Source organism: Lepidochelys kempii, chromosome 10, assembly GCF_965140285.1.
Source record: "Lepidochelys kempii isolate rLepKem1 chromosome 10, rLepKem1.hap1, whole genome shotgun sequence".
NCBI lineage: Eukaryota > Metazoa > Chordata > Testudines > Cheloniidae > Lepidochelys > Lepidochelys kempii.
Window position 1 is genome coordinate 43730155 of NC_136389.1, and position 16938 is coordinate 43747092.

At 57.1% G+C, this 16938-nt stretch overlaps 1 protein-coding gene across 14 annotated transcripts in view; it reads right to left on the reverse strand.

The window, feature by feature from the left end:
• The window catches only part of PARP6 (poly(ADP-ribose) polymerase family member 6), a 51824-nt gene that overhangs the window by 11332 nt on the left and 23554 nt on the right, over positions 1-16938 (reverse strand). For 3 of the 14 annotated variants that reach the window (XM_073363160.2, XM_073363149.2, XM_073363148.2), the window contains exons 9-19: positions 16459-16636; positions 15101-15154; positions 13568-13663; positions 11872-11964; positions 11393-11518; positions 10580-10645; positions 9944-10011; positions 8795-8867; positions 7680-7792; positions 6202-6274; positions 5297-5366 (exon numbers count right to left, since the gene is read on the reverse strand). In XM_073363160.2, the coding sequence (XP_073219261.1) occupies positions 5297-5366; positions 6202-6274; positions 7680-7792; positions 8795-8867; positions 9944-10011; positions 10580-10645; positions 11393-11518; positions 11872-11964; positions 13568-13663; positions 15101-15154; positions 16459-16636 (1010 nt within the window). Of the gene's footprint in view, positions 1-2785; positions 2949-5296; positions 5367-6201; positions 6275-7679; positions 7793-8794; positions 8868-9943; positions 10012-10579; positions 10646-11392; positions 11519-11871; positions 11965-13567; positions 13664-15100; positions 15155-16458; positions 16637-16938 lie in introns of all 14 variants that reach the window. The other 11 variants (XR_012161216.1, XM_073363153.2, XM_073363150.2 and 8 more) reach the window with 11 other exon arrangements.

Sequence of the window (16938 nt, forward strand, 5' to 3'; positions counted from 1 at the left end):
GGGAATCAGAAAGCTCCCCACGTTCACCTCCCAGTGGACAGGGGAATAAATAGGGACCAGGAGTCTGCAAGTCCCCCAGCTCTCTGGCCTGGGTTAGACAGGAGGCCAGATTAGGGATCATGGCAGTCCCTTCTGGCCTTCGAATCTGTGAATCCATGGGACCAAGAGAAGGGCTAGCAGAAGCCCTGGAGGGGATCTGCGTGGACTCTCCCTCCAACCCCACTGGCCACGGCAGCACTGTCTGGCCAGTAGCCGTGATGCCGGCGACTGTGCTGAGACTGCTCCAGGAGGGAGATCTATGGCTTCCAGCAGCTTTGGCTGCAGCTCTTTAGCAATGCCTGGAGCTGCGATGACCTACCACTCAGGGCAGCTCCTCTGCTGGCCACATCCCTGCTGCTTGTGTGGCCAATGAGCCATGTGGAAGCTGTGCAGAGGGGACAGAGCTGGCTGCCTGGATGAGCGGCCAGGCTTTCCCTCCACATGGCCCTGCTGCAGCTCCCAGGCTAGCTGGCTTGGCTCCCCTTTGTGTCCCACTGCAGCAGGAAGGGGAGGCAAAGCATTTGCCAATGGAAACTCAAGAGGAAACATCCCCTGTTCACCAGGTGAGCGGAGTGGAGAGGAGAGAAGGAGGGCAAGGCAGGGAGGGCAAGTAACAGATCCACCATGCCAGTGCTTCACAGCCTTCCCCAGAGCAGGACACACACACCTCATCTACCAATGCAGCTTGGTCACTGACCCTGACACCGGCGTGTGACCCTCCCCAGAGCCATGACCCCAGGCTACCCCCGCTCTAGGTGTTCATACCATGCCTATCACCAAGACATGACAGCACCCTCGAGGCACTACAGTCATTCATTCCCCAGGCAGGACGGCTCTCTAGACAGTGCAGCCAGGGGCTTTCAAGAGGCACTGCTCTATAATGCACGGGCAGCAGCTGATATAATGCTAGGCTGGACTAGACACAAGGGACTTACCACAGGGGCCAATCTCACCAGGGCTCCTGGGAAATGCAGGGGGACAATCGACTGGCCTTTTCCCGCTTACCGGGGCTGGAAGGGTGCTCTGACCAGAATTTCCAACACCACTCCCAGGGAGGCACCAAAATGAGTGGCTTGATTTGCTTAAGGGCTCCGCCCACTGAGTACGGTCGGTGCAGGGCTCTCTGGGAAATCTGGCCCCAGTGAAGGGTGCCAAGCACTAGAAATCTAGGCCTGAGCTCTTTTGAAGAGATAAAGCCAGATTTTCAGAATTCCTATGGAGAGTCTTTTGCAGACCAAATAAACCAAGCCAGCCCCAGCATGGGAACGGCCTGAGAGGTGAGGGGCTAAGAGACGAGGGCCCTAGTCCTGGGTTCCTGGTGGAAGTAAAACTCCCTGAAGCCAATAAAAGCTTCAGATATGCAAGAGAGGCAGGAGTGGGCTCCCAGTTTGCGACAGGTTTCTCACTGTGCCGATTCAGTGGCTGAGGGAACTGGGCCAGCCAGGAAGCCGGGCGCCCTGGCAGACACATCGGGGGAAGTGTGTTAATTAAAGCTCGTTGGAAAGCAGGTTATTTTTCTATGGCAAATTTCTACACAAATTAAACAAGTCATTTTTGTCCAAATTTTCCATGGGAAATGTTGATATTTCTCTGAAAAATGGGAACCTGAAAACGAACAAGCTCAGTGTGGACATGCTGCGGTGGTGCCCATAGCAGCTGTAGTCCAGGTGCTCCACGTTCTCTCAAGCGGAGTACAGAGTCTGGTCCAAAAGGTGACCGCTGCTGAACCGCTCAGTGCTAGCGGCCCCAGTGTAATATCCTCAAAGTGCCTCAGAAACCCATCACAGTCGCCTTTCATGTCCAAAAGGGGAACCCCACACAAAAAGGAGGAGGTTCATTAAATGGACATTAAAAGGGACAGTCTCAAGGGGGGAAATTCCTGCAAACTTCATAGACACTATTTTAAAACACCACAACAGTGGTTCAAACTAAATGTACACCGCAGAGATAATACAACAGAACAGTGAGAGAACCAAAACACATGCTGTGATGGCTGAAGAGCTGAGTAAAAGAGGTGGTTAGAGGTAAAAAGGTATCTTTTAAAAACTGAAAGTCAAATCCTAGTGAGGAAAATAAAACAGAGCATAAACTCTGGCAAGCCAAGTGTAAAAGTGTACTAAGGCAGACCAAGAAAGACTGAAGAGCAACTAGCTAAAGACACAAAAACTAACAGCAATTGTTTTAAGCACCTCAGAAGCAGGAAGCCCATCTGCCAAATAATCAATGAGGGCACTGGATGTTTGAGGTCATGAATGAGCACTCAAGGAAGACAAGGCCATTATGGAGAAGCTACACGAATTCTTTGCATCAGTCTTCACTGCAGAGGATGTGAGGGAGATCCTCACACCTGAGCCATTCTGAGGAACCGTCTCAGACTGAGGTGTCAATAGAGGAGGTTTTGGAATAAATAGCTAAAACAAACAGTAATAAGTCACCAGGACCAGCTGGCATTCACCCAAGAGTTCTGAAAGGAACTCAAATGTGAAATCACAGAACTAATAACTGTGGTATGTAACCTATTGCTTAAATCAGCCTCTGTACCAGATGACTGGTGCATAGCTAATGTAATGCTGATTTTTTTTAAAAAGCCCCAGAGGTGATCCTGACAATTACAGGCTGGTAAGCTCAACTTCAGTACCAGACAAACTGGTTGAAACTGTAGTAAAGAAGAGAATTATCAGGTACATAAACATGATAAATTGGGGGAAAGTCAACACAATTTTTGTAGAAGGAAATCATGCCTCACCAATCTATTACAATTCTTTGAGGGGGGGTCAACAAGTATATGATCCAGTCGGTACAGTTTTCTTGGACTTTCAGAAAGTCTTTGACAAGGTCCCACACCAAAGGCTGTTAGGCAAACTAAGCAGTCATGGGATAAGAGGGAAGGTCCTTTCATGGATCAGTAACTGGTTAAAAGATAAGAAACAAAGGGTAGGAATAAATAGTCAGTTTTCAGAATGGAGAGAGTGGTGTCCCCCAGGGATCTGTACTGGGACCAGTGCTGTTCAACATATTCATAAATGATCTGGAAAAAGGGGTAAACAGTGAGGTGGCACAATTTGCAGATGATACAAAATTACTTGAGAGTTAAGTCCAAAGCTGATTGCAAAGAGTTACAAAAAGATCTCACAAAACTGGGGGATTGAGTAACAAAATGGCAGATGAAATTCAATATTGATAAGTGTGAAGTAATGTACATTGGAAAAAAATAATCCCAACTGTGGATACAAAAATGCCGGGGTCTAAATTAGTTGTTACCACTCAAGACAGATCTTGGCGTTATTGTGGACAGTTGTCTGAAAACATTTGTTCAACATGCAGTGGCAGTCACAAAAGCTAACCCAATGTTAGGAGCTATTACAAAAGGGAGAGATAAAAACAGAAAATATCATAATGCCACTATATAAATCCATGGTACACCCACACCGTGAATACTGCTTGCAGTTCTAGTCACCCCATCTCAAACAAGGGGTATTAGAATTGGGAATGGTACAGAGAAGGGCAACAAAAATTATTAGGGGTGTGGACAAGCTTCCATTTGAGGAGAGAGTAAAAAAACGGGACTCAAACTTAGAAAAGAGACTACTAAGGGAGGATATGATAGAGTCTACAAAATCATGACTGCTGTGGAGAAAGCGAATAGGGAAGTGTTATTTACCCCATCACATAACTCACAAACCAATGAAATTAATAGGTAGTAGGTTTAAAACAAACATAAGGAAGTATTTCTTCACGCAATGCACAGCCAGCCTGTGGATCTCATTACCAGGGGATGTTGTGAAGGCTAAAACAATAACTGGATTCAGAAAAGAATTAGACATGTTCATGGAGGACAGGTCTCTCAATGGCTATCAGCCAAGATGGCCAGAGACTCAACCCCACGCTCTGGGCATCCTTAAACCTCTGACTGCCAGAAGCTGGGACTGGACGACAGGGGATGGATCACTTGATAATTGCTCTGTTCTGTTCATTCCCTCTGGGGCACCTGGCACACAGTAAGACAGGATATTGGGTGAGATGGACATTTGGTCTGACCCAGTATGGTCATACTTATGTTCTATGGGCTAAACCCCCTGGTCAGACTACATCTCCCATTGTTCACCACGGTCTCCCCTCTTGGAGAGGTGGGTGATGCATCATGAGAAATAAAATCTGTCTGGGGAGCCTGGTCCAGAGAGGAGAAAGGGGACACGAGGTGCCTGAACTAGAGCTTCCAGGAGGTATTTGGGTTTTGGATGAAAAATCAAAGCTTTCCCCAGGAAGCAGACGCTTTGCAGAGAGCCATTCATTGTCCATCCGTTCCCGAGACACGGACGGCACCTTCCCATGGCAGACATGGGAGGCTGCTGCCCAAAATCAGTGCCATGCAATGCTGGAGAAGAACCAGGACCCCCCACAGGCTGGCAGAGTTGCCTTCCCGACTGTACCAGGCTGTGACAGCAGATACCCATGTAGCCAGGGACTTCCCATCAGAGAAGACCCATCACCCCGTCAGACCGAGGCAAGATCTGGCACTCCCAGCCAATGGCTGTGGGATATCCCAGAGCATGTTACAGAGGTGGGGAGGGGAGAATAAGGGAGCAGTGCGATGTGTGGGGACTGCCATGGCCGAGACGGGCACACACACAAACACACCACAAAGCAGGCATGCTGGCACCACCAAGCAGGCATGTCTCTGAGAAGGGAGGCCATGAGCAAGGGTTAATCCCAGGAGGCCACAGGACCAGCTCCCCCACAGGTTAAACCTGCCTCCATGCCACCAGCACACCCTGCCCAGCCACCCTGGACAGAGCTGCTCTTAGCAACAGCCCTGAGGGGGACAGCCTGGAGCACAGCGGTGATGGAGGAGCAGGGCCTGGGGGTACTCATGCCAATCACACACAGCTCTGGCTGGAAGCAACATGTGCAGATAGGCCTCGCATCAAGCAGATGCGACCAGAGACCAGACCAGACCAGAGTCCTGAAGGGCAGGCTGTGCAGGGTCACCCATCTGGGAAACCCCGCTCAGGTGTCCCTGGGAGCTGCATTCTCCTTCTCTAATACACATGGCTTCTGGAAAATGCTGTTTGCACGTGCTTCTCCCAGCCTGAGCGGTGTGCAAATGGCACGAGCCATTTACCCAGGGAGCCCAGAAGTGCCCCAGCCCAGCAGTGTCCCTCCCAGGCTGGGTTTGCAACAGGGCATGGAGGGGAACGTGTAGCTCTCCAGGGCCATTGGGTGCACAGACAGACAGGGAGAGAGGAGAGCCTCTTACCTGAGTATCCAAAGGAAATACTGGAGATGGGGCTCAGATAGATGCCTTTGCCATAGGCTGCTCCATGCAGCTTGCAGGAAAACACCAGCGTGAGCAACACAGGCAGACGGTGCGAGCCTGTACCCAGGAGGCGCTGCATCCGCCAGCCCAGGGCCAGGGCAGGGAGAAACCAACAGGGCACAGACTGGCTGGACTGCAGGCCCCTCCCCCGCTTGTCAGTCTGTCCATCCACCCCATGCTGCAGACCCCTCCCCTGCCTGTCGGTCTGTCCATCTGTCTCACGCTGCAGACTCCTCCCCCACCTGTCAGTCTGTCCATCTGCCTCATGCTGCAGGCCCTGCCCCCGCCTGTTGGTCTGTCCATCCACCCCACACTGCAGGTCCTTCCCACCGCTGTCAGTCTGTCCATCTGCCCCATGCTGCAGGCCCCTCCCCTGCATGTTGTCTATCCATCTTCCCACCCATCCCCCGCCAGTCAGTCTGTCCAACTACTTTTCTGTCTGCTTGTCCAACTCAGGAGCAGCTGAGCCTGCAGAGCCAGTGCCTGGGCACTGCTGGGAGCGGGGTGGGTTTGGGAGAGTTGGCTGCTGGGAGCTGAGCTGCAGTGGAAAGAGGAGAGGGCATGGCCTTGGGCATGGGACCCTCCCCATGAGGGCTGTGAGTGAAAATCCAGGTCTCCCCCAGGCACAACCCGCTAATGGGAGACTCTGCTGCTGGTGCTCACTGCAGCCCAGCACTGCTCTTGCCCCACAAAGCTGGGCTCTCTTCTAATGCCAGCCAGGCCAGAGCCCGGATCTCAGACCCACTGGCTCCCTCAATGCCCAGGACAGCCTAGGTCACCTGCACGTGGCCACACCCAGCCCATGAGGTCAGAGGGCTGGCAGAGGGTGGGCACCAGACCATTACCTGCAGTTTGGTGTAGGACGCATTGACCAGCCCGTTGCGTAGGATGGAATGCCAGTTCTCAATGTGAGATCCACTGTAAGAGCAAGGAACCAGCACATCAGGCACACAGCCCAGCCGAGTGCTGCCATCCTGCGTGCACACCCTGCTCATACCTGTCCCCTCACGCACCCGCCCTCCACTCCTTCACTGGCACCTAGCACACATACAGCCAGCCACTCCCTTGCTACCAGAGCAGCACCCGGGGCCTCCCTCTCTCCCATACACCCACATCCAGGATGGCAAAGCCAGAGGTGGAACTTCCAGCTGGAACAGATGCACCCATGAGAGCGCTAAACGGTGCCGTGTCTGCAGCGGTGCGGGCACCAAAAGAGGCTGGCCACCCCGAGGACAATCCCAGGGGATAGCCTAGCCTCATCCCCAAGGCAGCTAGCCCCTCCCGCTACGCCCGACTATGTCCATGCCAGCTGGGACTCACACCTCCTGCTCCAGGGCAGTCAGACCCACAGACACACCCTCCCCTAGGGCTGACACGGCTTTGTAAAGTCTCAAGAGCTCTCTCCTCTGCTGGGCCATGCCCAGCCTCCCCTTCTGAATGGCCCTGAGCCTTGGGCAGGATGGCGGGCCAGGCTGAATGGAGACAGAGCTTCGGCAGACCCAGCCATCAGCCTTCCCAAGGAGCTCCCTACTCACACACCCTGGGGATGCAGGCAGCCTCCCAGTGCTACCTCATCAGCCCCACAATGCCCCAGAATGCCCAGCTGTGCCATGCCACACAACACGGACTTAGCCGGGCAGCCACAGGAAGGTCCCACTTAGTGCAGGTAAGTTTGGATCCTTCTGCACCTCTGGGCTTTGAGGCAGCAGGCTGGGATTCTGAGAAGAGCAGCCCCCACTGTTCCATCTGGGCCTGGCCACGCCTCTGCCCACCCAGGGTAAGAAAATAATGCAAGTTAGCTGGTCCCTGTCAGCTGCCAGCTCCTTTGGGGCTGGAGTCCCTGTTCTGGCAATGGATCAAGCTGGTTCTGATCTGACACAGAGGGTCCTTCCCCTCCCTAGCACACAGCACCACCATTCCACTGCCAGGTGGGCTCACAGGGTCTGATCCAAAGCCCAATGGGGGTCTTTCCATTGACTCCAATGGACTTTGGATCAGGCCCTAAGTTTCCTTATCTAGAAGCAACCCCATTGCCCCAGCCTGCCTGTAGCCAGAGCTCTCCCCCAGGTACACTCAGACCCTCTTGCCTGGCTGGGTACCTTGCTCAGCTGCTGAAGCAAGGGCCTTGGATCGCTCTCTCTGGGCACTAGCTCTGCCAGGGCATCGCTACCAGAGCAGGGACAGGCCCCACTGCGGGGATTCTTCTGACATGCAGCAGCAAAGGGAAACCCAGGGGCAGCAGTGCCAGCCGGTCTGGAGCCCCCAGGAAGAAGCAGTGGGGAGCTGCCCCAAGGGGAAGGGCCCCGTCCCACCATGGACTCACTGAAAAGCGAAGGTGCTCCCGTAGAGTTTCTTGGCTGTGCGGAACCGGGCTTCCTTGGCCGGGGGGCTGCTCAGCAGAAGGAACTGGTGTGAGGTGTGCATGAATTTCAGCTGCTACCAAGGGAAACAGACCAGCAAAAAGGGGAGGGAGCAAGCGACCGAGCAGGAGAGAGATAAAAGAGAGAGATCATGCAGGGAAGTCCATCCCCGCGCTGAACCCCCATCCCAACCCCACCACCATCTCCAGGAGCCAGCACAGGGCCCAATGGTGCAGACCTCTCTACACCTCAGGGACACTGGGTGCCAAGCAGTGACTGGTGGGGTGGAAGCAAACCAAGGCTGCTCCCTGCATGGCTAGTGTCAGCAATGGCCACAGATGGAGCCTTTCACCTTCCCAGTCCTGCCCCTCTCGGCAGGGCCTGCAGGCTGTTACCAGTGACCTAGGAGTGAGTGAGCTATACTCAGAGTCCCACTGGATGGGATTCCCCACCCCAGAGCCCCAGCCCCCATGTGCAGGCAGAGCCTTAGGGAACAAGACACATTCGGGGCACGGGGACCTTGTATCAGAGGACTGCAGGCCCCAGGATGGGAAGGGAGCCCACCTGACGCAAGGCTGAGTCACACTCACGGTAAGGGCTGCTCATGGGCAGAGCTGGGGGGTTGCTGGTAGGTGAGGCTTCGGAGCGTCAAAGAGGCCGAGGAGCTCCCAGTGGTGGAGAGAGGGGAGGGGTTGGGTGGTTACAGGTCTGAGGACCAGCTGAGCTTGTAGAGGGAAGGGAACTTACGGCTTCCCATTGCTGAAGTTACCACTGAGGGGAAGTGGGAGGGGGGGGCTTCCTTTGCTTCCTGCCACATGGCAGATCTCCTGCCATCTGCACACAGGCTCCCTCTTGGGAAGCAGGCTCTGTGCATTCTGCATCATGCTTGGCCTTGGTCCTCTGAGCCCCACAGCAGGTGGCTCCAGCCACGTGGGCCGGGGAGCTGTGCTGGGAATGGGGGTTAGGGAAGCTCCGGCCCACTGTGGCAATACGGAGCAGGGCTGCGCTCACTGGGCATGCAGGAGGGAGCGGGATGGTGGCACGCAGCCAGCCTGACCCAAAAGGAAAGAGATCGTACCCTGAAAGGGGAGCGGCCACGTACCCTGCTGAGAGGCAGCTTGACAATGTGAGATCTGTTACTGGAGATTATCCTAGGGAGGAGAAAGAGGCCGTTAGAACTGCGGGGTTAGGACATGTTAGATCAGACCAGTCCACACTCTTCACATCACTTCATCAATGAAGTGAGCTGTAGCTCACGAAAACTTATGCTCAAATAAATTGGTTAGTCTCTAAGGTGCCACAAGTACTCCTTTTCTTTTTGCAAATACAGACTAACACGGCTGCTACTCTTCACATATTGAATCAGACCCCAGCTCATCCAGCATGGTGTACGGCCGCCTGCCCTGGCAAGTCAGATCCCAGCCCATCCAGCGTGGCGTCCCGCCCCCTGCCCCGACAGGTCAGACCCCCAGCCCATCCAGCGTGGCGCCCCTCCCCCTGCCCCGACAGGTCAGACCCCCAGCCCATCCAGCATGGCGTCCCACCCCCTGCCCTGGCAGGTCAGACCCCCGCCCATCCAGGATGGTGTCCCACCCCCTGCCCTGGCAGGTCAGACCCCCGCCCATCCAGTGGGGTATCCTGAAATCTTCAGAAAAAAGAAAAATGAACCAGCCATGCCACATGATCTCAGGGGGAACAGTGTTTCCTCTCAACTGTTGCCTTTCAAGGCTCACTAGCAATTCAAACCAGCACCCAACCCACAGATAGCATGGCTCCAGTCCTGCAGGATTGGTGCCTCTGTTTCTGGCAATGGGCCGGAGACGATGACAAATTTCCAGCCCATCTGCCCACCGTGGGACCCATGCTGCCCTAGTGGGCCAAGCAGGGGCTGTTTGTGTGAGAAGCAGCACAGCTTTTAGCCACTCATGGTGGCATGGGAGAACCAGAGGCTGGGCAGTACATCTGATATTGGCCCAGAGAGAGAGTCATGCTTCTACAACATCACTAACTATGGGGTCTGACGCTCCGTGCCCTGGGGACTTTGCCTCTATGCTGCCTGGGAAGCTCAAACCCTCATTGTTCCCAGATTGCTCATCCCAGGGGCAGTGTCACTGGGTCCCCTCGGTGAGCTGGTGCTTTTACCCCCTGGCATTTCATCCATCCTATGAGCCCCTCGCCGATCTCTGCCCACACTCTCCCACAGCCCAGCAGGACATGGAGCACTGACCATTGCAGGAGAGGGTGTGCCAGAGGGTCCAGTTTGTCCATCTGCTTCTTGATTTCCAGATACGAGCCCTGCAAAGAACAGGGCAGCGCTAACGCTGGGGCCTGGCACAGGACACCAAGGAGCGCATCTCAGTCAGAAAGTCACATAACTAAGTCGGAGCGCCAAGGCCACTGGGTTTTCTGTCACCAGCGTCTGCAGCCCACATCCTTCCATGGGGAGAGGAGGGTGACAAAGTAAAGTGAACCTGGCTCACCAGTAGTGCCCCGTGGCTAGGACACTGGCTCCCTAGGGGTTGGGACGCTGGCCTGGGGCTCAGGAGAAGCAGGCTGTACTCCCAGCCCTGCCCCTGACCTTGGAGAGGTCATGTCTCTTTGGGAAAGAGCCTAGTTCTTTCTCTGGGGCTGTGCATCGCATAGCACGCTGAGGCCTGGATCTCAGTTGGGACCTCTAGTGCTGCGGGCCTAGGAGTAATAATGAACATCAAGAATGTCACCTCCTCTGCAGCAAGGGGACACAAGCAGCCGCCCCGTTGGGTGAGGGTTGAGGGGCAGGATGGGCTGAGAGAATCAGAGAGGGGCCTGGATTTTGGGTCTATCCTGAGGCCAGGCCCAGTGTTGGTAGCACCAGCTACCATACCTGGGTCATTTCCCGGATTGACATCACGCTGTCCAGGGCCTTCTGCAGACGCTCATAGTTCTTCTTCTGCAGTGTGGGAAGGGAAAGAGACAGCTGTCAGGCACAGCACACACGGGCACGTACCCAGCCTGTCCTCCTTGCCCCCAGCCTGATGCCAGGGGTCAGAGCTCCCTGGGGACCCTGGAGTCCTGTCAAGGGAACCCCTGGCCTCATCGCCCAGTTGCACCAGTGCAAATCGTAGCTGCACTGCAGCCACAGGGTGAGTGGGAGGCGGATCAGACGCAATCCCCGCCCATTCACACGGGGATGCTCCGGAGTCTGGCTTTGGGCCACAGCAGGTTGGTAGCATGGATGCCGGTGGCTGTCAGCAGGAGCTTAGACTCTGTTGAGATCTGCTCTGGCAATTCCTACGTCCCTCTGTCCAACTCCTGCACCCGGGCAGAGTCGCCCCACTCCCTGAACCCAATGGGAGTGTGGGAGGAGGACCTCTGTCTCCTAGCTCTGGTAACATCTCCTCCCCCTGGAGCGTAGTCACACCTGGAAATGTCTGGGTATAAATGGCCTGTGGTCACCACTGCCTTCTTGACTGACAGCAAAACGAGGCCCTGCCGAGCCAGCCCAGCTCCAGGAGAGCGACTGGCATCTCCCCAGCCTCAGGCGGCAGCAGCTGGGTCTGTAGTGAGAAGGGACAGGCCGCCACACCCCGGCTCAGTGACCCTCCCAAGTGGGAGTCGCGCCCCCAGCTGGAGCTCGCCGCCGTGGTCTTAGGAGCAGCCCAGGGCCCCGCTCGCAGCGGTGGGATGAGGCGCTTACCTTGGGGTTAAAGGCAAGTGTTTTGGGGTCGCTGGGGTCCACCACGGAGGGATACGGTTCGAAGATGATGCTTTTGCGTGGGGACTCCAGGGCAGCCCGACACATAGCCACAAGCAGATCCACCACCTGGGCCGGGGAGAGCGCGACTGAGAGGAGGAGGAAGGTGGGAAGGAAGCACCACTGCCCCAGTGCGAGATCAGGCCCTGATGCGAGATCCAGCCCTGCCAGGAAGCAGGGCCCTGATCGGGTGCGGAGAGGTATCCGCTATAGCCGAGGCGGGGCGAGATGCTCAGCTCAGCACCCCTCTGGGCTGGGGTTGTCAGGGGAGCAGGCACGCCGAGGGACTCTCACCTGCCATGGCATTGCTGTGACACCATCACTCTGCTCCTTCCCTAACAGCTCTCCCCCGGGCGCAGGGCTCCCCGCCCCCCAACTCTCTGCCTGTGCCCTTGCTGATGTCCTCTGCTCAGTGCTGGTACCTCTGCTCCCGTGGCCACCTCCTCCGCTGCACCAGACATCACCCCCAGGGTGTAGAAGGAGAAGACGCACAGCTCCCGCGTGCACACAGCCGGCTGCAGGGAGACGAGAGCGACACGGGGGGTCAGAGAGAGCCCCATGCCCCAGCCTCCCACACTGAGCCCAGCACTGGAGTCATTCACCATTGGCCAGGAGCGGGTACCGCAGGGAGCAAGCCTGCCCCAGCCCCAGGCATCCTAGCAACCCAGATGGGTTGGCACTGCAGCATTTGCCCCCTGGAACCGGTTCCCATAGAGACCCTGGTGCATTTTGGGAATATTTTTTGTTTCTGTTAAAGCCGGCCATGCAGCTCCTGCACCGCTCCGAGGCTCCTGGACACAGAAGCAGCTACAGCTACATGTCACAACAACAGGCCACCTCCCTGCTCCAGCACCAGCCATCCAAGGCGCTCAGCACACATTCCCTCATTAGCACTCACACTCCCCGGGAGGCGCCATCCCCTTATGACAGGTGGGGAAACTGAGGCTTGGGTACAGTTGAGGCCAGCGTTCTCAAGAATGCCCTCTAACTTTGAGTGATCAGTTGCTAAGTCCTCAGGCTGAGGTTCTTTGGGCTGGATTTTCAGAGATACAGGGCAACCAATCTTTCAGTTCAGCTGGAGGTGGGGGTGCTCAGCACCCCAAGATGCAGGCCTAAGGGACGCAGGCTGGGCACCCAAAAACTGAAGCACCTAAACTCAGAGGCCACTTTTGAAAAGTCTGCTAGAAGAGACTGGCCCAGGTCACACAGCCATTTGCGGCAGAGACAGGATTAGAACCCAGGGCCCCGACTCCCCGTCCTACGCTCTGCCTTCTTGTCAGCTGGGTGGGGCCAAGTGGCATGTGGTTAATGCTCCCATGCTAGTTAGGAGTCAGCCAGCAGGGGGCAGCAGCAGAACAGGCTCTGCTCCCCCGCACACACATCACCACCACAATGCAGCTGCTGCACTCCAGGGGGGAGGGGCAGCAAAGCCCGCACACACACACCCCATAGCCTGGCTATTGGCGAAGAGGGTCCTGTGGGTGCGAGATGCTGGGCAGGGAGCAATGCTGAACTTACCCGCTAGAATCCCAGCATGTGGGGACAGTCTCTCTCTGACTGGGGGGTTTCCCAGGGGACAGTTGGGCTGGGCAGGGGAGGCCAATGAGGCCGGCCCAGCTGGCTCCTGGTAGCACCCCTGTGATCATAGACTGGGATCAAACCCACCTGCATCGCTGGTTGTGCCCCTGGCACATAGCAGCCCATGGAGTGAGGGAAGATAGCACTGCCAAAGGGCTGCCACCAGCTACAGCCACTCTGAACCATGGCAAACCTCCCTCAGTGGGGTGGGGTGCGTGTTGGCACAATTTAAAGGGCCCTGGCTCCTCCCACATCCCCTTCCACCAATCACTGCACTTCTCTTCGCCTGCCTCATTACCCCGCCTCCAAGTTACCAGTTTCCATCCTTTACTGGGGCAGGTTAGTAAAAGCCCCAGCTGCCAGGGCTTCACCCTTTGCTGCCTCCAGCAGCACAAAGGGGCAACGAGGAGCGCTCCCAGTGCCAGCCAATCCAAAGGACATCAGCACTTGACCTGCCTCCACCTGTCCGCATGGCCCCTCTTGGTGACCAGCCCTACCACAAACGTGCTCCAGGGGATGCTGGCCTGGAGGTCTCTGTACCTTGAGCATGGATCCATTCTGGAAGACGTGCTGCTCGTCGCATACCACGCAGTATTCGTTCAGGGTGGGGATCCGCTGCTCTGCATACTTCATTATCTGTGCAGCGAGGCCGTAGTGAGCCAGGACCATCCACGCACCCCAGCACAAGCCACCCTCTCCACACTGAGCCACAGGATGAGCATACTCCAAGCCAGGCAACACTTCCCATCCCGGGGCAAACGGCGGGTCCAGGCCATTTATTAGCACTGAGCTGTCTCTGTCCTGTCCCACCTGCTGACCTGGGCTCCTGCCTGGGCAGAATTCACCACCTCCCATGGAGCTACCCCCAGGATGTGCCTCTATCTGAGCTAGGACCAGACCACTTCTCAACTCAAGGGGCAGGATCAGAACAGGTGTGGGCGGGCGCAAAACAGCAGAGCTGGCCCTGCTTAGGCAGGGCCATGTCTCGGCTCCCTGGAGGTGTGTACCACACGGGGCAGGGCTGAACACGTGGCCAGCTCGCTCCCTGGAGGCTGCGTGTCAGGCCAGATACCTGTGTTAATGTGGGAACCATGGCTCAGGCGGAGAGTTCCCAGCAGCCAGCACTGGGTAGAAGAATGCTGACCAGTGCGCCCTTCCCCAGGCCTCAAACGGTCAGCTAGGAAATGCTCAGCTCTGCTGGCTCAGCTCCGAGGAACAAAGCCCCCCATGCTGCCAGCCCACAGCAGGGTGGAGAGCTGCCCTGCAACCCACAGATCTGGGGGGAGCGCTAGGGGTTCAGAGATGGGACCTTTGAGGATTCTGACCCAGCGCACTGGGAAGAGCCGCTCCAGGCTCTGGGGTCATGTTACCTAACGGGTCATGTTACCTAACGTGTTACAAACACCTCTTTTCTCCTGGTGAGACAAGGCCTGGCAGGGGAATCCCTTATTGGCTGAGGGAATCCTGTCCTGTGACGGTAACACCATCACAGACACCGGGGAGGAGTGCAAACAGACCACGCTATGGCCTTGCGGATGGGGCTCTGTCCCCAAAGACAGAAGCCTGTGGGCTGCCCATGTGCCAGGAACATCCATGAGAGTAGGACTGTAGCCTTGCAAAGCCAGGACTGGCCCCATGGAGGGGGGTTAATCAAAGATTTTTCCCTATTGACTGACACCCCGGAGGTTGAATTCCTCCACCAGAACAGACCCTTCCTCCACCGGAGAGGGCCCTCGCCCTCCAACCCAGCCTGAGGCCTGGTCTCACCTGGGAGCTCAGCTGAGTTTAGGTCGAGTGGAGAAATGGAGCTCAAGGCATTAACCTGCATCCACACAAGGGAAAGGCAATGAAGTGAGGCTGGCCCAGCTGGCTCCTGGTAGCTAAGCCTGACCCTGCTCCTAGCCAAGACAAGCGTCGAGAGCAAGAAGGCCCTGTCTCCAGGGCCTAGCACACCTGGGCCTCTCCCAGCAGGCAGCAGCCGCCTATGAAAGGGGCCAGGCTGGAGGGGGGCAAGCAGGAGGAGAGGCCAGGCGAGGAGTTCTCAGGGGCCCCCAGTTAGCGACCGTGGTTTACCTGGACGAGAAATCCATATTCCAGTGTGGGGATGTTCTTGCAATGGCCGCCGACCTGCAGAGGGCACACAAACCCGACCCAGCCACGTTACCCTCCATTCCTGGCCCATGGGCCATCGTGCCCCTCAGTGTAGGCTGGCAGAGGGGGGAGCAGCCCAGAGGGCTCTGCGCTCACCCTCCCCTTTGCCGCATGGGATCTCATGCAAGATGGCTGAGGATGTTGGGCTCTGCTCCTCATCTACCCCAGTACCTTACTGCACCCTTCCAAGGGGTGATATTCACCTGGGGTGGTTCAGCAGGCACTGTGCCAGGGTGCACTGAGACCCCATCCCGGGGCAGAGCTCTTCTGCTAACTGCCCCTGCTTCTCGCCACCCTCGGCAGAAAGGAGGGGGGAGTGGCTCCCGGGCCAAGGGAACTAGGGAGCTAAGCCAGAGGAGGTCCTGGCGCATAGGCACTAACTCTCTGGATGCTACGGAGCTGAAGCATCCAGAAAAAAAATTAGTGGGTGCTCAGCACTATCAGCACCGATCAGCTGTTTGGTGGGGCCTCCAACCAGCTGTTCAGCCGCTGGCAGAGGCCCTTGGGGGAGGGCAGAGAGCAGCAAGCAGCGGGGGCCTCGGGGGAAAGGATGGAGAGGGGGCAGGAAGACGTGGGGCGAGGGCAGGGCCTTGGGGAAAGGGGTGGAGTGGGGGCAGGGCCAGGGGCGAAGCAAGGGTGGAGCATCCCCCGGGGGAAAATAAAAGCCAGCGCCTGTGTCCCGGGGGAAGAAGGGCCACGCTCCAGGAGGCGGCTTCGGCTGAGGGGCCCGTCATATCATTGCTGCTGAGTTCCCAGTGAAGACATGCCCCAGGAAAAGGGTGCATTAGGACACTGACTCAGGGCCTGGCTGCTCCGCTGGCAAGAAGGGAGGGCTCCCAGCTCCCAGACGGCGGGGTGCTGACAAGCAATAGCACGTGCTATCACAGCCCGAGTGCAGCCACACGTCCCCAGGAGAGCAGCCCCATCCGGGAGAGATGGAGGAATGGTACGCATGGAATGAGGCGGCGCAGGTGCCAGGCCAAACCAGGTTGCTGTTATCCCTGTTGGCCCCAGGATCTGCTGGAGCTGCCAGGCTGCTTCCCAGCAGGGCCAGGAGCTCTGCTGCCACGCACAGTGTATTCTGAACAGGCCTCGTTTCAACAGGCTGCCTGGTGACCATGGCGGGGGAGCCGGCCTGTGCCCCGGGGAACCCCCCAGATGCTGAAGTGAGGAAGAGTGGGAGGCAAACCTGCATGACCATTAGCAGGGGGAGCACGCTCCAGATCAGTGTGAGCAAAACCCACCCAGAGCCAAGGCAGGGGGACGCAGAGGAAACCCACCAGGATGTTGAATGGGGCGACACCTGCCTGGGTGCTGGGGGGGTAGCCGAACACCTCCACCTTAGGGTTCTTCATGGTGCAGGAGATGGAACGGTTCATAAGGCGATTGACGCGGAGCTCTGGCACCCCCAGCTTGCCCTTCAGCATGGAGTCCTGGATGATGGGGAAGCTGGGAGACCTGGGGAGACAGAGGGAGCCATGAGCCAGCCAGGGGGCCAGCCAGCGCACAGGGAGAAGGCGGGGTGGGGAGTAACGCAGTATGGGCAAGGGGAGAGCAGCGCGGCGTCTGGAGGCCTGTGCCAGTCCGGCGCAGACAGAGCCAGCGGCACAGCTCAGGGGTCATAAAGTGCTGGCTCGGGGGGGAGAGCAGCAAGAAGGGGTGCCAGCCCCAGGGCCTGGTGATCAGTGCCCCCTGCATGCCTGTGGAGGCCTGAGCATGCTCCCAGTGTCAGTCACTTGCTCCCGGGCCAAGAGGAGCTG